At 49.5% G+C, this 22,925-nt stretch overlaps 1 protein-coding gene across 1 annotated transcript in view; it reads right to left on the bottom strand.

Annotated features, from left to right (window-relative positions):
• The window catches only part of LOC142311504 (serine/threonine-protein kinase 17A-like), an 86,505-nt gene extending 70,942 nt beyond the window's left edge, over positions 1 to 15,563 (bottom strand). The window contains exon 1 of the mRNA XM_075349997.1: positions 15,241 to 15,563. Coding sequence (XP_075206112.1) covers positions 15,241 to 15,338 — 98 coding nt within the window. The 5' untranslated portion in view covers positions 15,339 to 15,563. The remainder of the gene's footprint in view (positions 1 to 15,240) is intronic.
• Positions 15,564 to 22,925: the final 7,362 nt, after the last annotated feature.

The following is a 22,925-nucleotide window of genomic DNA, read 5'->3' as shown; positions in this document are numbered from 1 at the left end:
CTTATCTCTTTTTTACTTAGTCCTAGTTATGCACCACTGATCTGTAGCACAAAAGGTTTGAGAGTTGTAGAATGCAGAGAGCCCTGGCATTAACATCTATTCCTAATTACATTGATATACTATAGATACTATCTCAACCCATCTCTAAGCCACAGTAACAATACATTTATGGTTTTATAGATCAGGTCTAAGTACTATAAAGATCAATGCTTTGTTCTCTTGGTCTAGAAGTCAAGTTTAAAAGTGTTCATAAAGATCTCGCTATAATATAGCAAGCCATAGTTCACTTTTCAATGCATGGCAAAATTTAGGCTTCTTTTTGTAGAAAAGGTACATCATAGGAAAAAATGGGCAATCATAAGAATCTGAGTAATTTTTACAGAGGCCAAAATTGTTAGTTGATTCAATCAAAGCATTCACAAAGTGGCAGACCTTGTAGCATATTAGTAGTATGCAATGGTTAATAACTATCAAAAGTTGTCCAAGCAAGGGCAACAGGACCTGCAACAGTATAATGGGTGTCCAAGGCTCACTAATGCGTGTGGAGAGGGTAGGCTAGCCAGACTGGTTTGAACTCACAAAAAAAGATACTGTATCCTTAACACTTCTTTTCTTTAAAGGGGTTACTCTCTGTGACAACTTCATTGCATGTACCCTATTGAAGCTTCATCAAGGGATTGATCCCCTTTTGGAATATCACCTATGATCTAGTATGGAGAGCAACTAGTTATCAGGGGCTCTCATGCTGGTGGACTTGGATCCTGTATATTATTACAAGGATGAATATTAATTTGAATGGCTTCTGAAAACATTAAGTCAGTATAAGGAAGACCGTGCATCAATGCTTGCTTCACAGCCACACACCAGTCATGCTGACCCCTGTACACAACTAAAAGCGCCTACGATAAGCATATGAGCATCAGAACTGGACCATACAAGAAAAAGTGACCCTATGTTCTGGGCAATGTTCTTGGCCCTATCTATATGGATTTGGATGTTATTTTGACACATAACACCTATTGTACTTATACATTGTTGTGAAACAAGCGGTGGCCTAAAGATAGTATAAATTGTTTAGGGATGATTTAATGAAGATGACAAAGAGTTCAAGGTGTTAACTTGTCCTCCAAATTCTCCAGACCATAAAGCGATCAAGCATCTGTGGGATGTGCTGGAAAAACCAGTTCAAGCTATGAAAGCCCCAACTTACAGGACTAACATCTGCTAATGACTTGGTGCGAGATGCTACAGGATACCTTTAGAGATCATTTTTTTATGAACTAGGTAGCGGTGATTATGATATCTTTTCCCTAAACAGTAGATGGAGAAAGCTTTTATTTTTTTAAGGCCCCCAAAACCATTAGACTAATGCCGATATTGCATGGGACAGTTGGCTGAGATGGCTGTCGGGTCTACGAGTAGCATTGTTTGGCCAACTGCCATCTAATGTGTATGGCCAGCTTTATGGCCTTGCAATGGTCATTAATAGTATTACCATCAGCTAACTTACCGTACTTTTATTAGGGTTTCCAATGATTGTTCTAATTTTAGAAAGTTCAGCATGGGCTGAACCTCAGGGGATGGTACATGATACAGGGATTCAAAGAACTCCACAGAGAAACCCTCACCATACATAGATCCCTTGGACTCTGCACTAAGCATAACACAGGGATGGTTTACGTCTGGAGTATTCACTTAACACAATCAATGACTTGATTGAGAATAATTAAATGAATGAAAATGAAAATAATAACTGTGAGGTAAATCCGGAGATATGACGATAAATCATGATATTCAAGTATGTCAGGAAGCCCTCTCCTGGTGTCACCCCCCCTTTCCTTCACACAACTGGTTTAGCAACAAATCCCATGGCCATGTCCTGTGATATGGAAATTAGGTGGCTTAGGGACAATGGACACAGGATGACTCCCTGCCGTGACCCTGTAGTGGGGGCTGCTAGCTAGTTAGCAAGGCTATGGAAATAGCCAGACAGAACGACTCCAGTAAAAAATGGTTCATATCTCGCAAGCCATATTTCCGATAAATATGGCAACCATAAAAATGGTGTCTCCGCATGTGGACGATGCCGGCACCCCCTTTTTATGGGAGCAGGACATTGGGAAATGCCCCAGGCGTGATATCAGCCAATGGGGAACTGGCAGACAGGTCATGAGTCCCCTCGTTCTGTAGCTAAATTCATAACTGTCACAATGAGAGCATTGGCGTCCGCCTACGACGCTCCCAGGCAAAGTTAGGGCCAATATCCCCTTTGCTGGATAATTCTGATCCATGCAGGGGGAGTGGCAGTGCTTCCCTGTGAGGTCACTAAGGTAGGAGGGGACCTGGATCTGCCCAGGTTGATAACCCTACTTCGGCCATTTTCCAGTGTTCTTCTGCTCGGGGGCCTGGTTGGGAAAGACCTGTGAGGGAGTTCCTGGAAACCTGGTCTACAGCGCCCCCCTGTGGCCAGACGCAACAAGGTAACTGCTGGAACTGTGTATGCCTGTTTGTAACCCATGCTTTGACTGTAACTGTACTCTGACATATGTATATTCTGTAGATTCCCTATTGTATATATTGTAGTTTCTAGTGTGCTTTAGGCTGATTAAATTATATAATTAATCTTGGGCTGTTCTGTTATCTCGATCTTGAATCCCACGTCTGTGTGTTCGGCTAATAGTTACCGTGAAGCGGTTGGTGGCAGCGAGTTGTGCCAAGGATTATTGTGGGGAGGCCAGTGAGATTCGGGGAGATTTTATATATTCCGCCCGCGGAGGTCGGGGGAATATATACCCTACTCTCACCGGGGACCCTTCAATAATCGGCATAAGTAGTATAGCGGCCTCCTTGCTTATTGTCGGGCAATTCCATAATTGGCCTGACTATAAGAGGGGCGCTAGAGAGCGCGTCACGTGCTCTGTCTGTCGGTCGGGAGGTATAAAGGAGGGGTGACCCCCACTTGTTACCCCCCGATTGTGACGTACTGGTAGCCAGCGCGGGGGATTTCTGAGTGACCCCCCCGGTGGTTTGTGACATATTGCTGGCATAGCGGTGGGATCGAGATAATAGTGTGTGTGAGTGTGAGACCCATACTCCCAGACACTAAAGACTGCCTGCAGCAGCTGTGGCTGCTGGGGTCTTCAGACTAGCTCAACACTAGAGTGTCAGAGTGCAGATACTGTAAGGTGTGTGGAGGCATCAGGTGTCAGTTCTGTGTCAGTGACCAAAAGTCTGCAAGAATGGCTGATGGCACCAGGAGCAGAGCTATGCAACTGGCCAATGCTAAGGCAGGAGCCGAAGAGAGGGAGGACGGTGCTGTGGACAGCAATGAGGAGGTTGCCCACGAGTCCTCCAGGAGCTCGACGCCAGAAAACCGTTCTGCCGAGGACATTGCGCAACCTGGCACTGCTGGACAAGATGAGGAGGAGCTCACCCAAGGTTCCTCAACGAGCCAGATGCCAGCCCTCCGCTCTGAAAGGGACAGTGAATCACCAGGCTCCGCAGCGTGCCGCAGATCACCACGTGCCATTCCACCGAGCCTGGGAGGCTCGGATAGCCTTCTTCAAATGGCTATGGCCCTTCTCCAGGCTGGAGACCAGAAGGGCTACAAGGAACTCCTGGCAGAGCGCAGGGCAGAGCGGCACGCAGAGCGTGAGGCTGCGGAGCGAGAGCGGCAGGCAGCGCGTGAAGAGCGAGAGCGAGAGCGACAGGCAGACCGTGACTACCAGCTGCAGCTAGCTCAGCTCCGGCCCTCATCAGCCACATGTGACCTTCAAAACACCAAACTTCCAAAGGTCCGTGTTGAGGACTTCCCAGTGCTGGAGAAGGATGGAGACTTGGACTCTTTCTTGACTGCTTTTGAACGGACTTGCTTGCAGCACCATCTGGACAAGGACCAGTGGGCCAAATACCTGACCCCCCGTTTAAGGGGTAAGGCCCTGGATGTCCTTGGGGACTTGCCTGCTGAGGCAGATCAGGGCTACGACACCATCAAGCGGGCCCTGATCCAACAGTACAACCTCACTCCAGAGTCCTACCGCAAGAAGTTCCGGAGCCTACAGAAGGGACCAAAGGACTCCTGGGCTGACCACCGGCGGGCACTTGCCCGAGCTGCCGACCACTGGACCCAAGGCCTGCAGCTTTCCACCGGACCGGAGATCCTGGACTTGTTCATCACGGAGCAACTCTTGTGGAACTGCCCTGAGGATCTCCGCCAGTTCATCCGAGACCAGAAGCCAAAGGGGTCCACGGCTACAGCTGCCCTTGCCGATGACTACACCAACAACCGGGCCCCTGAGGCCAGGAGAGCGGCCACCAGCAGCACCTGGAGAGGGGGTAAGATGAATTCTGCAACTGCCCCACCTGCCCCTAGACTGCAGGGGGTGTCCCCCTCAACTCCCCTCTCCAGGCCCGTGGCAGAACCAAGACGGTGCCACCAGTGCAACCTACCTGGACACTTCAAGGCCATGTGCCCTCAGCGTCCCAAGGCCCCGGCTCCGTCCCCGTCCCAAGGGCCGCCCAAGGTGTATTGTGTGGGTGGGGGTGGTGGTAGGTCCCTGGACAGCTTCCAACCTGTCACCGTCGGCCGGTCTGTGACCATAGGACTGCGAGACAGCGCCTCGGAGGTGACTCTGGTGCGGCCTGAGATGGTGTCCCCCCAAGACTTGATCCCTGGAAAAACCCTCGCTGTCTCCGGGATTGGAGGCACTGACCCGGCGCTGCCTGTTGCTGACATTTATGTGGACTGGGGCGCAGGGCGGGGGGTGAGGGAGGTGGGGGTAACTGATCGGATCCCTGCAAACGTGCTACTTGGGACAGATTTGGGGCAGATAACCTCCCAGTTTGGGCCCCCCCCAAGGGCTGAACCTTCAGCCCGTACTGACATGACTCCTAACAATGTTAATGTGTTATCTATGAATGATGTAAGGGAGGAGGGAGTGAACTCTGATATTTCTGCTTGCATAGACACCATAGACACACACTCAGCTGCAGCTGTGACAGGGGAGGGGGTCAGAGAAAGGTGTGACAATGCCTCTACAAGTAACCAGCCTGTGAGCTGGGATCTGTTGCCCTCTGCAGGGATAAGCAGAGAGCAGGGTGCTGCAGGGGGAGGACCAGTGTGTGGGGTGGGGGCTACCACAGCAAATGTGGGGTCCCCAGAGATTTCACAGCGGGGTTCTGTTGCTGCAGGAGGGGAACAGGCAGGTGAGATTGGGGCCGGTCCAGGAGCGGAAGTGCTCCCAGGTAAGATCTCGGTGCATGGTTCCCCCACAACCGGGGTGTCAGGAAGCCAGGTAGGTCTGCCTGAACCGGCGACTTGGTCAGGAACGGAGGAGGAGCAGGCACGACCCACGGTCGCAGCGGCTGTGGCCGCTGTCACCCGCAGTGGGAGTGCTGGAAGCCAAGGGGCCTCCCGGAGGTCCGATAGCTCTTCCCCTTCTGACCAAGTGGCAGCCGAGTCAGGCGGAGGCCAGGACACAGGTCCCGGGGTACTGACTGAAGATGTGACAGTCTCGTCGATTCTGGCCACATCTAGTCAGGGGTTTCAGGCAGCGTTAGAAGCTGACGACAGCCTGAAAGCTCTTAAGGAGCAGGCGGCACAGCCTCCCTCGGACTCGGACCCGGAGCGAGTGGTCTGGGACCAAGGACGGCTGTACCGGGCCACGGTCCAGCAGGGTTCACCGGAGGCGTGGCCCAGGGACCGACAGTTGGTGGTACCCTATCCGTTCCGGACGGAGTTGTTGCGGATCGCACATGAGATTCCGATGGCCGGACACCTAGGGATCGCTAAGACCAAGGCCAGGTTAAACCAGCATTTCTACTGGCCAAAAATGGGGGCAGATGTGGCTGCCTACTGCCGTTCGTGTGAAACCTGTCAGAGAGTGGGGAAGGCGGGGCCACACCCCAAAGCCCCACTAGTATCTCTGCCCATCATCGATGAGCCTTTCAGGAGGGTGGCTGTGGATCTGGTCGGCCCGCTGGCCATCCCCAGCAGCTCCGGGAAACGCTTCATACTGACGGTAGTGGACTATGCCACCCGGTACCCAGAAGCAGTGGCCTTGTCGTCCATTCGGGCTGACAAGGTGGCCACCGCATTGCTGGAGATTTTCTCCCGAGTGGGTTTTCCCCAGGAAATGCTCACTGACCGGGGGACCCAATTCATGTCCCGGCTGATGGAGGCCCTCTGTAAGCAAGTCCAGGTGCGACATCTGGTGGCCAGCCCGTACCATCCACAGACTAATGGCCTGTGCGAGCGGTTCAATGGCACCTTAAAGCAGATGCTTAAGATGTTGGTCGACTCCCATGGGCGTGACTGGGAGCGGTATCTCCCACACCTGTTATTTGCTTACCGGGAGGTTCCACAGGCCTCAACAGGATTCTCACCGTTTGAGCTCCTGTACGGGCGACGTGTGCGGGGCCCCCTGGCTCTGGTGAAAGAGGCTTGGGAAGGGGATTTGGCCACCCCTGGAGTGTCGGTTATCGAGTATGTCATGCGCTTCCGGGACAAAATGCAGGCCTTGACGCAACTGGTACACGACAATATGGCTCAAGCCCAGGCCGATCAGAAGCGTTGGTACGACCAGAACGCTTGTGAGAGGACCTACCAAGTGGGTCAAAAGGTGTGGGTACTGGTCCCCGTACCACAGGACAAGCTTCAGGCAGCCTGGGAAGGCCCATACCTCGTGTACCAGCAGCTCAACCCTGTAACGTACCTGGTCACCCTGGACCCTGCCCGTGGAAGGCGGAAGCCCTTCCATGTGAACATGATGAAGGCACATCATGAGCGGGAGGCATGTGCGCTCCCCGTGTGCAACCTGCCCGAGGAGGGAGAAGCGGAAACCCTCTTGGATATGCTAGCCCAGGTTAGGGCAGGCGGATCCATTGAGGATGTGGAGGTTGGCCACCAGCTCTTGGAGGACCAACGGTCCCAGCTGTGGGCCACCCTACACCCCTTCCGGGGGTTGTTTACCAACCAGCCCGGAAGGACTGACTTGGCTGTCCATCACGTGGACACTGGGGATCATCCCCCGATCCGGCGTTCAGCATATCGGGTCTCCCTGGAGGTGCAGCAACACATGCGCCAGGAGATTGACGAGATGCTGAAGCTGGGGGTGATCCAGGCATCCAACAGCGCTTGGGCCTCGCCTGTAGTCCTCGTCCCTAAGAAGGACCGAACCACTCGGTTCTGCGTGGACTACAGGGGGCTCAATGCGGTCACGGTCGCCGATGCGTACCCAATGCCACGCATCGATGACCTGCTCGATCAGTTGGCCGGGGCTCAGTACCTGACCATCATGGATCTGAGCCGGGGATATTGGCAGATCCCCCTGACTCGCAAGGCCAGGGAACGCTCTGCCTTTATTACCCCATTTGGACTGTACGAGTCCACGGTGATGCCATTCGGGATGAGGAATGCCCCTGCCACTTTCCAGCGGATGGTCAACACCCTGCTCAAGGGACTTGAAGGGTACGCGGCCGCGTACCTGGATGACATTGCCGTCTTCAGTCCCACCTGGGAGGACCACCTAGAGCATCTAGCACAGGTGCTCAGGCGGATCCACCGGGCAGGTTTGACCATCAAGCCGGGAAAGTGTCAGCTGGCTATGAGCGAGGTCCAGTACCTCGGTCACCGGGTAGGTGGGAGAACACTGAAGCCCGAGCCTGAGAAAGTGGAGGCCATCGCATCCTGGCCCACCCCCAGGACCAAGAAGCAGGTGATGTCCTTCTTGGGGACCGCTGGGTACTATAGGAGGTTTGTTCCATGCTATAGTAGCCTGGCAAAGCCCTTGACGGACCTCACCAAGAAGAAGCTGCCCTCTGCAGTCGATTGGACAATGGACTGCGAGACAGCCTTCCGGGCCCTAAAGGACGCCCTGTCCAGCCCGCCCGTGCTACAGGCAGCCGACTTCACGCGGCCGTTTGTAGTACAGACCGACGCCAGTGACTTCGGCCTCGGTGCGGTGCTCAGCCAGGTGGACTCTGCGAGCCAAGAGCACCCAGTCTTGTACCTGAGCAGGAAGCTGTTACCAAGGGAAGTTGCCTATTCCACGATGGAGAAGGAGTGCCTGGCCATAGTGTGGGCCCTGCAGCGTCTGCAACCCTATCTATACGGGCGCCACTTCATCGTGGAGACGGACCACAATCCCCTCAGCTGGTTGCACACCGTCTCTGGGACGAATGGGCGATTGTTGCGATGGAGCCTTGCGCTCCAGCAATACAACTTCACCATTCGCCACAAAAGGGGCCGTGACCACGGTAACGCAGACGGGCTGTCCCGACAAGGAGAGGTCGCGGACGGGCGCACGGGGGAACACCGGAGTGTGCTGCCCCCTAGCGCCCTCAAAAGGGGGGAGGTGTGAGGTAAATCCGGAGATATGACGATAAATCATGATATTCAAGTATGTCAGGAAGCCCTCTCCTGGTGTCACCCCCCCTTTCCTTCACACAACTGGTTTAGCAACAAATCCCATGGCCATGTCCTGTGATATGGAAATTAGGTGGCTTAGGGACAATGGACACAGGATGACTCCCTGCCGTGACCCTGTAGTGGGGGCTGCTAGCTAGTTAGCAAGGCTATGGAAATAGCCAGACAGAACGACTCCAGTAAAAAATGGTTCATATCTCGCAAGCCATATTTCCGATAAATATGGCAACCATAAAAATGGTGTCTCCGCATGTGGACGATGCCGGCACCCCCTTTTTATGGGAGCAGGACATTGGGAAATGCCCCAGGCGTGATATCAGCCAATGGGGAACTGGCAGACAGGTCATGAGTCCCCTCGTTCTGTAGCTAAATTCATAACTGTCACAATGAGAGCATTGGCGTCCGCCTACGACGCTCCCAGGCAAAGTTAGGGCCAATATCCCCTTTGCTGGATAATTCTGATCCATGCAGGGGGAGTGGCAGTGCTTCCCTGTGAGGTCACTAAGGTAGGAGGGGACCTGGATCTGCCCAGGTTGATAACCCTACTTCGGCCATTTTCCAGTGTTCTTCTGCTCGGGGGCCTGGTTGGGAAAGACCTGTGAGGGAGTTCCTGGAAACCTGGTCTACAGCGCCCCCCTGTGGCCAGACGCAACAAGGTAACTGCTGGAACTGTGTATGCCTGTTTGTAACCCATGCTTTGACTGTAACTGTACTCTGACATATGTATATTCTGTAGATTCCCTATTGTATATATTGTAGTTTCTAGTGTGCTTTAGGCTGATTAAATTATATAATTAATCTTGGGCTGTTCTGTTATCTCGATCTTGAATCCCACGTCTGTGTGTTCGGCTAATAGTTACCGTGAAGCGGTTGGTGGCAGCGAGTTGTGCCAAGGATTATTGTGGGGAGGCCAGTGAGATTCGGGGAGATTTTATATATTCCGCCCGCGGAGGTCGGGGGAATATATACCCTACTCTCACCGGGGACCCTTCAATAATCGGCATAAGTAGTATAGCGGCCTCCTTGCTTATTGTCGGGCAATTCCATAATTGGCCTGACTATAAGAGGGGCGCTAGAGAGCGCGTCACGTGCTCTGTCTGTCGGTCGGGAGGTATAAAGGAGGGGTGACCCCCACTTGTTACCCCCCGATTGTGACGTACTGGTAGCCAGCGCGGGGGATTTCTGAGTGACCCCCCCCGGTGGTTCCTGACAATAACAAAGGAAAACTTAAAGAATTACCAACAGCTAATACTAAAATGAAGTAAGATGTGTTAGGAAATAAGTAGGTCTGCCAAAACATGTTGTAAACCCCCAATACACAATAGATAGCTGCTGGCTGTACGGTGGTTCGGCTGATCGTTCAATGGGCAGCTATTTCTCCTGACTCCCTCATACATAGAAACTCTCGTGTTCTCAATGAGAGAGTCACGACCAGACACCTCCTTGTCTCGCCAATAACAAAAGGATCCTTAAGGTCCAGTCACACTAAACAACTTACCAGCGATCCCAACAACGATAGGGATCGCTGGTAAGTTGCTAGGAGGTTGCTGGTGAGATGTCACACTGCGACGCTCCAGCGATCCCATCAGCAACCTGACCTGGCAGGGATCGCTGGAGCGTGGCTACACGAGTTGCTGGTGAGCTCACCAGCAACCAGTGACCAGCCCCCAGCGCCGCGTGGAAGATGCTGCGCTTGGTAACTAAGGTAAATATCGGGTAACCAACCCGATATTTACCTTGGTTACCAGCGCACGGAGCTACACGTGCAGAGAGCAGGGAGCAGTGCACACTGAGCGCTGGCTCCCTGCTCTCCTAGCTACAGCACACATCGGGTTAATTAACCCGATGTGTCCTGCAGCTACATGTGCACAGAGCAGGAGCCGGCACTGGCAGTGAGAGCGGGGGGAGGCTGGTAACAAAGGTAAATATCGGGTAACCAAGGACAGGGCTTCTTGGTTACCCGATGTTTACATTGGTTACCAGCCTCCGCAGAAGCCGGCTCCTGCTGCCTGCACATTTAGTTGTTGCTGTCTCGCTGTCACACACAGCGATCTGTGCTTCACAGCGGGACAGCAACAACTAAAAAATGGCCCAGGACATTCAGCAACAACCAACGACCTCACAGCAGGGGCCAGGTTGTTGCTGGATGTCACACACAGCAACATCGCTAGCAACGTCACAAAAGTTGTTCCTTAGCAGCGATGTTGCTAGCGATGTTGCTTAGTGTGACGGGGCCTTAAGTCTAAAATAGGAACTGCTTGATCCTTATCTCCCCGGACATAGTTTGTTGGAGGTGAGTGGAGAGATCTTTGCCGATATCGGTTGGTTTGACTGACTTTACTCTTATCTGTATATGGTCCTTTATTTATGACATTCTAGGTTAAAATAGTATTATTACAGGCATCTCTACACCCACAGGCATATGGAATATACATCTGTTTTATCCACAATTGTAAGGGTACCTTCACACTTAGCGATGCAGCAGCGATCCGACCAGCGATCTGACCTGGTCAGGATCGCTGCTGCATCGCTACATGGTCGCTGGTGAGCTGTCAAACAGGCAGATCTCACCAGCGACCACTGAACAGCCCCCAGCCAGCAGCGACGTGCAAGCGACGCTGCGCTTGCACGGAGCCGCCGACTGGAAGCTGCGGAGACTGGTAACTAAGGTAAACATCGGGTATGGTTACCCGATGTTTACATTAGTTACCAGCGCTGTGTGCAGAGAGCAGGGAGCCGCGCACACTGAGCGCTGGCTCCTTGCTCTCCTAGCTGCTGTACACATCGGGTTAATTAACCCGATGTGTACAGCAGCTACATGTGCAGAGAGCCGGAGCCGGCAGCACAGGCAGCGTGAGAGCTGCGGAGGCTGGTAACTAAGGTAAATATCGGGTAACCACCTTTGTTACCCGATGTTTATCTTGGATACAGCTTACCTCAGCTGTCAGACGCCGGCTCCTGCTCCCTGCTCGCTTCATTTGTCGCTCTCTTGCTGTCACACACAGCGATCTGTGTGTCACAGCAGGAGAGCGGCTTTGAAGAAAACGAACCAGGGCTGTGTGTAACGAGCAGCGATCTCGCAGCAGGGGCCAGATCGCTGCTCAGTGTCACACACAGCGAGATCGCTAATGAGGTCACTGCTGCGTCACAAAAAGCGTGACTCAGCAGCGATCTCGGCAGCGAGCTCGCTGTGTGTGAAGCACCCCTAAAAGAGTGTATGGGAAGAGAGTGGCACTATTATCTTAACCCATTTGAACAATGCGTATAATTGGGCAGAGTGCTTAAGTCAACACCTCATAATGATTACTAATGATGTGTTGGGACAAAGTCACAGGGGGTATTCCATACCTTCAAACAAGTCAATCATAGTCACATGGATGCCTGCCGATGTGGCGACAATAATCTAAGATCACCAATAGTTAGCAGAGTTATAGTATGCAGATATTAGGGGACTGAATACCAAATCCAGAGCTGTACTGCTCCTCAGTAGGAATGATCTGCAGGCAGAACATTTCCAATGTCTTCAATGAATTTGAAAAATTAAGAATATTTTTTGACCATAGAAGAACTTTTGATTTTCTACGACTGATTCAAATGTGTGTTATGTATCATTGAGGATCCTAACTCAGGAACGTCTACCAATTTTATACTTATATACCGTAATAATATCTCCTTCCTCTATATCATCTATCCCTACTTCTGAAGCAGTTGATCTGTCACTATTTTCCCATACCTGGGAGCAATGTAAGCCATTTTGTATTTTTCATGTGGGCACTTTGAGAGTGATTTTTTTAAAAAAAAAAAAAAATAAATTCTAATAAAGATTATTGGTTTTAAGGATTTATTTTTTTTTACTTTCTGTGAATACCAATTTTATACTTGGCTATGTCACCCCTAAAGGGGTACTCTGGCTTAATGATATTGTGGCATTACCAATGTGCTATAAATATCTGGTATGGGGCCACCACCTATCAGCTGACCTGTGCCATTGCAACAGTATTGTGGAGGAGAATGAAGAGAGTGCAAGATGTGGATTTGCCTACCTCTCTAGATTAGGTCTGTTGTCGTTACAGAAGTGGCAATATATTAGATGTTTCCAACAAATAGGATATATATATATATATATATATATATATATATATATATATATATATATATATATATATATCCTATGTATTTTGCTTGAATTCTGATTTTTTAAAATTTGCAGTGCAGAGTATGTGAATAGCTACCAAGTGGCCACCTGGATCCAATGGAATCAACTCGATACTTCTTGGACAATGAAGATACTTCGGAGTGTCTATAATATCATCTTTTTGGAAGAGTTTATAAGGGATAAGGGGTTTTCTACAGAATACATCAGGGAGAGTCACAGTGGACAAACTCTATCATGTAGATTTTGTTTAAGATTTTACTGCAGAAATCAGCTGATCTAGCCTATAAAAGAACATGGTGCTCACCACACCAAGCCCCTGGTGCTTTCATGATAATGCTTCCTTGGCCCCCAGTTACCCTTCCCTGGTCTCGAGCCAGTCTCTTCCCTGGTCCCCCGCCAGTCTTTAATCTTTTCCCCCTAAAGTCTCTGCTCTGGTCCCCCTAGTCTTTTCTCTACCCTCCTGAAAGCCTCTGCTCTGGTCTCACAAAAGTCTTTTACTTGGTCCCCTGCCAGTCTTTTCACTAGCCCCGCTAAAGTCTCTGCTCCAGTCCCCCTACAGTCTCTTCCCTGGTACCCTGACAGTCTTTTCTCTAGTCCCCTAAAGTCTCTGCTCTAATGCCTTTACAGTCTCTTCCTTGGTCCCCTGCCAGTCTTTTCTGTAGTCCCCCTACATTCTCGTCCCTGGTCCAGCAACAATCTTTTCTCTTCCTTGGTCCCCCTAAAGTCTCTGCTCTAGTCCCCCTACATTCTCGTCCCTGATTCCCCGATAGTCTTTTCTCTGGTCCCCTGAAAGTCTCTGCTCTAATCCCCCTACAGTCTCTTCCTTGGTCCCCTATCAGCCTTTTCTCTGGTCCACCTAAAGTCTCTGCTCTGGCCCCCCTACAGTCTCTTCCCTGGAACCCCGCCAGTCTTTTCTCTAGTCCCCCTAACGTTTCTGCTCTAGTCCCCCTACAGTCTCTTCCCTGGTACCCTGACAGTCTTTTCTCTAGTCCCCTAAAGTCTCTGCTCTAATGCCTTTACAGTCTCTTCCTTGGTCCCCTGCCAGTCTTTTCTGTAGTCCCCCTACATTCTCGTCCCTGGTCCAGCAACAATCTTTTCTCTTCCTTGGTCCCCCTAAAGTCTCTGCTCTAGTCCCCCTAACATTCTTGTCCCTGATTCCCCGATAGTCTTTTCTCTGGTCCCATGAAAGACTCTGCTCTGGTCCCCCTACAGTCTCCTCCTTGGTCCCCTATCAGCCTTTTCTCTAGTCCACCTAAAGTCTCTGCTCTGATTCCCCTACAGTCTCTTCCTTGGTGCCCTGCTAGTTTCTTCACTTATCCACAGACAGTCTAATCCATGATCTTCTGCCAGGCTGTTTCCCTGCAAGTCTCTTCCCTAGTCAAGTGACAGTCTCTTTCCTTATCCACCAACAGTTTATTCCAGGGTCTCCCACCAATCTATTCCGTGGCTTCCTGCCATACTCTTCCATGGTCCCATGCCAAACTCTTCCATGGCCCCAATCAGTATCTTCCCTGATGTCCTGTCAGTCTAGTCTCTTCCCTGTCCCCACATGAATTGGAGGGGATGCTGGTAAAGAAAGACCAGCGAGGGACCAGGGAATCCTTGCAACAAGAGCACCATAGGAGTGGAAAGAAAACTATGGTGGGGTTTTTCCAGTTTTTATTTGCTCGGCCACAGGTAATCTGCCACAAATCCACAATAAAACTGTAAAGGGGAAAAAAGCGCAATAGGGTCTTACCCGGTATGAGGGTGGACAGAAAAAGACAAAGAAGCACTCACCTGGTGAGGTTGTGCCAGTCACAACCCCTTATGATAGCCTGTGAGTGCCCGGTGGTTTAGCTGCAGCCCCGGGAGAGGAATTTTGTATCACACAGGTAGAAGACCGGGTTTTATGCCGCGCTAAAAACCACTGATGCGTGTAAATTAAAAGATTTCCTTTTTATTGGAACTGTCCAATAAAAATGAAATCTTTAATTTACACGCATCAGTGGTTTTTAGCGCGGCATAAACCCGGTCTTCTCTTCTACCTGTGTGATACAAATCCACAATACTAAGATATGATCGCAGATTCTGACTTCCCCATTAATGTCCTTGGGGAAAATCCGCAATCAGGGCTCATTCTGCAAAAGAAATTGACCCAATACAGAATTAAAATCTCACATCGTAGGTCAATAATAGTGTGGAAGAATTATACAATGAATGGATGAGACCTGATAACATCCTGCCACTTGTTTCCTACTGTATTCCAATGCCAATGTCAAGTTTCTGCCACATATCTGCCTAATCTAGACATTTACAAAAAAAAGTGAGTGAGGTATGTAAAGCGCTGTGGAATCAATAGCGCTATATAAGTGAATATATATATATATATATATATATATATATATATATATTATTATTATCGCCGGACTGACAGTTACCAATCTCATTGCCATACGCATCATCAACCTCAATAGACACACTGACAAGTACTGGGGGCAATAGGACTGGGATTATTGCACACACTGGGTACTCCATAGAGATTAAAAAGTAAAAGGTCTAAGGTACAGATAACTTTGGAATTACTGGGTAAATGCTGGTAGTTGTAGTTCCACAACTTCTACCAAGTATTAAACAAATGCAAACATGAACAGAATAGAAATAATGTCTGACAATTTACCTGCCAAGCTCCTTGCCCACCAAACTGTAGTGGTCAGTGAAGGGGTCAGTCCTCAGGACAGTCTGAGTGTGAGTGACCAGGCTGCTTTTATCCATCATCTCAAGTGCAAGTGTGCCAAATAGTCAGAAGTGAGGCAGGAAAGTCAGGGATCCCGAGCTCTACACACTCAGTCCAATGTATGCTGCGCCCATAGAGCCTCACTGCACCCTGTCAGTAGGGAATGCCGGGGACATGGCTCAGCAGCCGTGCACGGGCTCTTGTCAGGTTTGCTGTATTGCCGAGAGCAGCCTCCAGAGCTGAGCTCACACTGCAGACTTCCCTCCTCCACAGCTGCCTGTGCTCTATATAGAACGTGCGGTGTGTGCGGGGACTGCGCTCACATCTGCCTGCGCCTCAGCCAATCACAGCGGGCGGCACGGCACAGCGCCCCTACAGGCGGCTTTAGGAAATGTGTATTCTTGTGACATTCATGTTTTAGATAAGTAAATTCTTCAAATTAAATAGCAATAAAGATAATTTATGCAAAAAGACGGGTAAAATGTATGAAGAACATTTCTAATTAATAGTTCTCTGATCTAAGTTGTTCAGATGGTGATTGTTTGCCTAAAAATACTTTATAATGGTATCAACTGTGGAAGAAAAGCGCAATAGGGTCTTACCAACGATAACGTGAGTAAATTGAGGGTAAAAACCACTCACCTATAGGAGTGGAAGAAAGCAATGGAAAGGATCCTGCTGGACTCCAGGGGGATAAATAAAAATGCTTCTTTATTTGTATCAACTTGATTAAAAACATATATCCATTTTTCAAGTAATGACACCGGCTTGTGCACACTGATGAACGGCAGATGTATACCACAACGCGTTTCGGCAGGACGCCTTCCTCAGGTCATCATCCTTTTTTTCTTTTTTCTATACTCACTTATAGGAGTGGTGCCAACCCCTTTAATCACATGTAGTCTCCTGGTGGAAAGCTGCAGCCCCTGATAGAGTATATGGATAGATAGGAGGAAGAAGTCCGGTTTGGATGGCGCGCTATTCACCACTCCGCAATTGTATGATTAATGCCTTTTATTTTCATCACAGGTCTACGCGTTTCAGGAGTACTCAGCTCCCTTCACCAGGACATCAGGCAAAAAGGACATAAAAAACAATGAGTAATCCTGAAACGCGTAGACCTGTGATGAAAATAAAAGGCATTAATCATACAATTGCGGAGTGGTGAATAGCGCGGCATCCAAACCGGACTTCTTCCTCCTATCTATCTAAAAATACTTTTTAAAATATATAATAGAAAGATGGATTTTATTCATAAAAAAACAGCCATTTAACCTGGTATGGAAGCTAGTTATTATTATTATTTATTTATAGAGCACCATTAATTCCATGGTGCTGTACATGAAAAGGGAGTTACATACAGAATACATATACAAGTTACAGTAGACTGACTAGTAAAGAGGGAAGAGCCCTGCGGGCTTACATGCTATAGGATTTGGGGAGGAGACAGTAGGTGGAGTGTAGATTGGGCGGCGGCTCCGCACGGTGGTCGGGCGGCGGCTCCGCACGGTAGTAGGGCAGCGGCTCCGCACGGTGGTCGGGCGGCGGCGAGTTCATAGTTAAAATATATGCCATCTTCCCCAGTTAATCCATTAACATTTGTTTGGCATATATTATTCTAATATTAGTAGGCGGTGATCAGCGTTTTCCGGACACCTCTGGTGTCACTTATGTTCTACTCTCCTAACCTGACATTACTGGAGGGGTAGATCTGAGTGGGGCAGGACTTCCTAGGATAGTCTAGGTTAAAACACTGATGGATCTTACCCATAGGATCTTCATCACCAAACCCTGCTCAGTTCAAGTGTGTAGAGCCCCAGAACTAACTGCAGGCCCTTTTTTCTGAAGCTATTAGGGGCTCTGGCCATAAGATACCCACTGATCAGGATATGACATTTCCAACCGGTAGGCCATCAATAATATGCAGCATTGAGTTAGCACTTTAGCTTTGCACCCAGGCCCAACTGGCCTATGGAGGAATAGGTGATTTCCCCAGTGGACACCTGTGAAGAAGTGGACCCCACCCACTATATAAGTAGTAGGTGCACAATACACTTGATTTACTATGTACAGGCAAAGGCAGCATCTCATCACTTAGCAAAGTATTGAGTGTATTATTATTATTATTATATAGATTATAATTATATGGATTATAATTACTTACAAGCATAGGTAATTTGTGAATAGGAGAAATTTAATATTTGCTGAACACTGAGTCCCTAGAGGCAATGTTACTGTTGAGCCCTTGGCCACCTCTCCCCTGCCCCCGGTCTGACACTGCTGGCACCATTGGGGTCCAAATTTAACCAAGAACATCCTATCCATGGAATTTGTATCTTCTCTCATGGTTTCCTCCAGAAATTCCAGTTTCCTCCCACACTCCAAAGACATACTGATAGACAATTTGGACTGTGAGCCCCAATGGGGATGGTGTCTACAAAAGTGCCGTGGAATGTGTTAGTGCTTTAAAAACAAGCATGATAAAAAAATAAACCCCTTTAAAAATCTAAATGATCACCAGTGCAGCACTCCCATGTGCCTCAGCTTCCTGGTTGACAAAGGCGATGTGCTCCTGAAGATTAGAGCTCAGACCAACAACATGGTCGCTTGGTTGGTCCCAACTGAGTGCTCGCCCAGGCTGCTGTGCATAGTCAGCTTTACCTTTGCATAATGGGAGATGTGCAGTGAACTGAGGCATGGGCGTACACAGCGAGTGGCAGGGGGGTGAGCAGCTGCCCCCCCAGAAGCAGGGGCACGGTGTAGTGGGCCGGTGCCTGTAGTGGGCCGCTGTATCTGCAGTCACCACCACGCTCTTCAGCAGTGTGTGCATGCCCGACACACTAGCTGCAGCAGGAGGCAGCGCGCTGTGCCGGCTCTGCTGTGTGCCCAGCATGCACACACTGCTGAGGAGTGCGGCGGTGTCGGTGACCGCAGCTTCCGCCTTCCGTTCCTATGCAAATGTGTTTGCATCTTTCAGAAGTAAATACATTTGAACCGTGTGCCAGGACTGGGCCCCGCCCCCAACGTACAGCAACGTGATGAGATCAGCACCTTGCTGACGTCATCACAGTGCTGCGGGCGCTGGCACACAGGAGAAATCAGGCAGAGGTAAGCCCTCCATGGAGGAGCCGAAGAGACAGGTTTAATTAATGGGGATGAGTGGGGAGGGGATGAGGACACATAATGGGGGAACATTTGTCAAGGAACACAGCTTTGTGACAGGCAGAGGGGGAGTACTGTATTCTGAGGGAGGCAGGAGTGTGTAGTGATGGGGTAGTGTAATTTGTGTGCGTAGGGGGTGATGGGGGGTGCATTGTATTATGTCTGGGGAGGGGTAATGGAGGGTGCATTGTATTGTGTGTGGGGGAAGGGGTAATGGGGGGTGCATTGTATTGTGTGTGTGTGTGTGTAGGGGGGTGATGGGGGGTGCATTGTATTGTGTGTGTGTGTGTAGGGGGTGCGGGGGGGTGCATTGTATTGTGTGTGTGTGTTTGGGGAGTAATGGGGGGTGAATTGTTTGTGTGTGTGTAGGGGGTGCTGGGGGGGGTTGCATTGTATTGTGTGTGTGTGTATGTGTGTGTGTGTGTGTGTAGGGGGTGATGGGGAGTGCATTGCATTCTGTGTGTGGGGAGGGGGTAATGGGGGTGCATTGTATTGTGTGTGTGTGTGTGTGTGTAGGGGGTAATGGGGGGTGCATTGTATTGTGTGCATGGGGAGTGGGTAATAGGGAGTGCATTGTATTTGTGTGTGTGTGTGTAGTGGGTGATGGGGTGTGTGTATTGTATTGTGTGTGTGGGGGGGAGGGGTAATGGACCATGCATTGTATTGTGTGTGTGTGTGAGGGTAATGGGGGTGCATTGTATTGTGTGTGTGTGTGTGGGTGTGTGTGTGTGTGTGTGTGCGTAGGGGCGCGGAGTCATTAATCAAGCTATAATTACATTTAATTCTCTTAAAATTTTCGTTTCATTCACCTTTTCTGTTCTAATATTTTATAACCTGAACGACCATGTCTTGCCCCCCCCCTAGTTTTGATCCTGGGTACGCCCATGAACTGAGGTAGTCAGGTCCAGGGATCTGGTCAGCTTCAGAGTGGTGTGAGCGCTCTCTAATAGACATGCTCCTTGTCTAGGCTACCGGCCAGTCTGAGACCACAGGGTGGCTAGTAAATTTGGCAATAAACTGTCCACTATAAAATTAAAAATCCCTCCATACCTTTTGATAATGGTTTAAGTACAAAGTTGATGGTTTTTTACAAGGCCTTTTCAATTTCATCTAGTTAACCCGTTACTGACATAGGATGTGATGGTATGTCCTATGTCAGTGCCTTGACTTTGATGCGGGCTCACAAGCTGAGTTGAGCCCGCATCTTTCCCTGCACATGTTGGTTGATCTGATCAGCTGACATGTGCCTCAAACAGGCATGGATGGATCGGAGATCTGCCTGCACCTGTTAACTAGTTAGGTTCCGCTGTCAATCTCTAACAGCGAGATTTAACGCATGTCAGCGGGGAGCATGTTATTCCCCACTCCCATCGGCAGCCCAGTGATGTGATCACAGGGCACTGATGGGTTGTCATGACAGCCAGAGGTCAGCTGGTGAGCCCTGTCACTATCTTAACAAACTTCCTGTGAACGCCAGCTGAAAGCCTGCATTCACAGGATATTAGCATTTCTACGGTATAGAGCAGTGGTGAGGCTTCAAGCATCAGTCCCAGTTAGGGACTAGTAAAAACAATAAAAAGTGGGGAAAAAAATTATAAAAATCTGATAAGAAGAAAAAAAACACAAAAGTTTAAATTTCCTTCTTTTCCCCATTGAAAATAATACAATAATATAAAAAATACACAAATATGGTATAGCTGCATTCAGAAATGCCCAATTTATCAAAATATAAAATAAATTAATCTGACCGGTAAACAGCGTAATGAAAGAAAAAATCAAAATACCTGAATTATGGTTTTTTGGTCACCGCAACATTGCAATAAAATGCAATAAGAGGCGATCAAAACATCACATCTATACCAAAATAATATCATTAAAAAATGCAGCTCATAGAGCAAAAAATAAGTTGTCACACAGCCCAGCTCCTTAAAAATTAGAGTGATATGGGTCTTAGAAAATGAGGCCAAAAGTGTCATATTATTCTGAAATTTTTTTCATTACTTAAATAAAAAAACCTATGCGTGTTTGGTATGTACAAACTCGTACTGACATGGGGAAACATACTGCCTGGTCAGTTTTACAATATAGTTAACATTATTATTCTCAACATTTAGTCCTAAATAGAGTAGCACTTCAATGCAATGTGAACAACAACTTTGAACATGTATCCATGTTCAAAAAAGAAGTGACAATATAAATAGATTAAAAATGAATTTTTATTGAAATATAAATTAAAATCATACAAAATATACAATAGAAAAAACAGCAAGAGAAAGTGCAAGATAATAAATACAGTACTAAGGGTCATGGACTGGATATCATATTTAATTATACTATAAAAACTCCATATATAGGAGCGCTCCTTGATAAAGCAATAGGGCGAAACACGTGTCGGAGTGAGGGGCCATGGACTGTCTACTATACCACCTATAAATCTTGGTAAATATATTGTCTTTAACATTTCTGCTCCAGGAATTGCCATTATGTGTCTGTACATATTCACGGTTGGGAGTGTTGTATTCTATAGGATGGCCGCTTAAATTATTGCTTGAATTTTAATATGAACATCTGATTATTTATATGCTTATTTATTCTATTTATTTTGGTGGCTTTCTTACCCCCTCCCCCCAGCACATTGGCACTTTAATTGCATTAGTTATGAGAAAATCCTTCTTTGAGACAATTCATGCCAAATATTACTTGGCCATATATATTTAATATAGGTGGTAATTATTTATTTATTTAAAAACTCCCATGAAATGTGTATATATGGAGTTTTATGGTATAACTAGAAGGTGGCCCGATTCTACGCATCGGGTATTCTAGAATTTACGTATTGTGTAGTTCATGTATGATTTTTGTTATATATATATATATATATATAGAGAGAGAGATGTTGTTGTGTGTAGTTACCAAGTGTTTGTGTAGGCGCTGTACATGTTCTGGGTGTTGTCTGGGTGTGGCGGGGGGTGAGAGCGGTGTTGTATGTGTGTTGCGTGTGTTGCGTTGTTTGTGGAGCGCTGTGTGTCTGTAGCGTTGTGTGTGTGTGTTGCGTGGTTTGTGTGTGTGTGGTGTGTTTTGGGGGGAGGTATGTTTTGTGCAATGTGTGTGTTGTGCGGTATGTGCGTATATTTGTGTGTGCCGCGGTGTTTGTGTGTTGGGTGTTGTGTGTGTGCAGCGTTGTCTGTGTGTGTGGGTGTCTGTGTAGGGCAGTTGTTTGTGGTTCCCAGTGTGTGTGTGTGTGTGTGTGTGTGGTGTGTTGTGCAGTGCGCGCGTGTGTGTGTGTGTGTGTGTGCATCAGCCTCTCTTCTCTCAGCCTACCTCTCCCAGCCTCCCTCCTCCCAGCCTCCCTCAGCATCAGCCTCCCTCTCCCAGCCTCCCCAAGCATCAGCCTCCACCAGCATCAGCCTCTCTCCTTCCAGCCTCCCCCAGCATCAGCCTCCGCCAGCATCAGCCTCTCTCCTTCCAGCCTCCTCCAGCATCAGCCTCCCTCTCCCAGCCTTCCCCAGGATCAGCCTCTCTCCTCCCAGCCTCCGTCCTCCCAGCCTTCTCCAGCATCAGCTTTCCCCTCCCAGCCTCCCTCAGCATCAGCCTTCCCCAGCATCAGCCTCTCTCCTCCCAGCCTCAGCCTCTCTCCTTCCAGCCTTCCCCAGGATCAGCCTCTCTCCTCCCAGCCTCCTTCCTCCCAGCCTCCCCCTCCCAGCCTCCCTCAGCATCAGCCTTCCGCTCCCAGTCTCCCCCAGCATCAGCCTCCCCATGCATCAGCCTCCACCAGCATCAGCCTCTCTCCTTCCAGCCTCCCCCAGCATCAGCCTCCCCTTCCCAGCCTTCCCCAGGATCAGCCTCTCTCCTCCCAGCCTCCTTCCTCCCAGCCTCCCCCTCCCAGCCTCCCTCAGCATCAGCCTTCCGCTCCCAGTCTCCCCCAGCATCAGCCTCCCCAAGCATCAGCCTCCACCAGCATCAGCCTCTCTCCTTCCAGCCTCCCCCAGCATCAGCCTCTCTCCTTCCAGCCTCCCTCAGCATCAGCCTCCCGTTCCCAGCCTTCCCCAGGATCAGCCTCTCTCCTCCCAGCCTCCTTCCTCCCAGCCTCCCTCAGCATTAGACTTCCCCTCCCAGTCTCCCCCAGCATCAGCCTCCCCAAGCATCAGCCTCCACCAGCATTAGCCTCCACCAGCATTAGCCTCTCTCCTTCCAGCCTCCCCCAGCATCAGCCTCCCCAAGCATCAGCCTCCACCAGCATCAGCCTCCCTCGTCCCAGCCTCCCCCTCCCAGCCTCCCCCCAGCATCAGCCTCTCTCCTCCCAGCCTTCCCCATGATCAGCCTCTCTGCTCCCAGCCTCCTCCAGCACGCTGTGCTCCTCTGCCGACACTCACACACCCGATCGCATCCACTCACACACACCCGATCGCATCCACTCACACACACCCGATCGCATCCACTCACACACACCCGATCGCATCCACTCA

This window comes from Anomaloglossus baeobatrachus, chromosome 5 (genome assembly GCF_048569485.1).
Source record: "Anomaloglossus baeobatrachus isolate aAnoBae1 chromosome 5, aAnoBae1.hap1, whole genome shotgun sequence".
Lineage (NCBI taxonomy): Eukaryota > Metazoa > Chordata > Amphibia > Anura > Aromobatidae > Anomaloglossus > Anomaloglossus baeobatrachus.
Note: the sequence above shows the minus strand (reverse complement) of the source record. Positions and strands in the feature narration are given on the sequence as shown.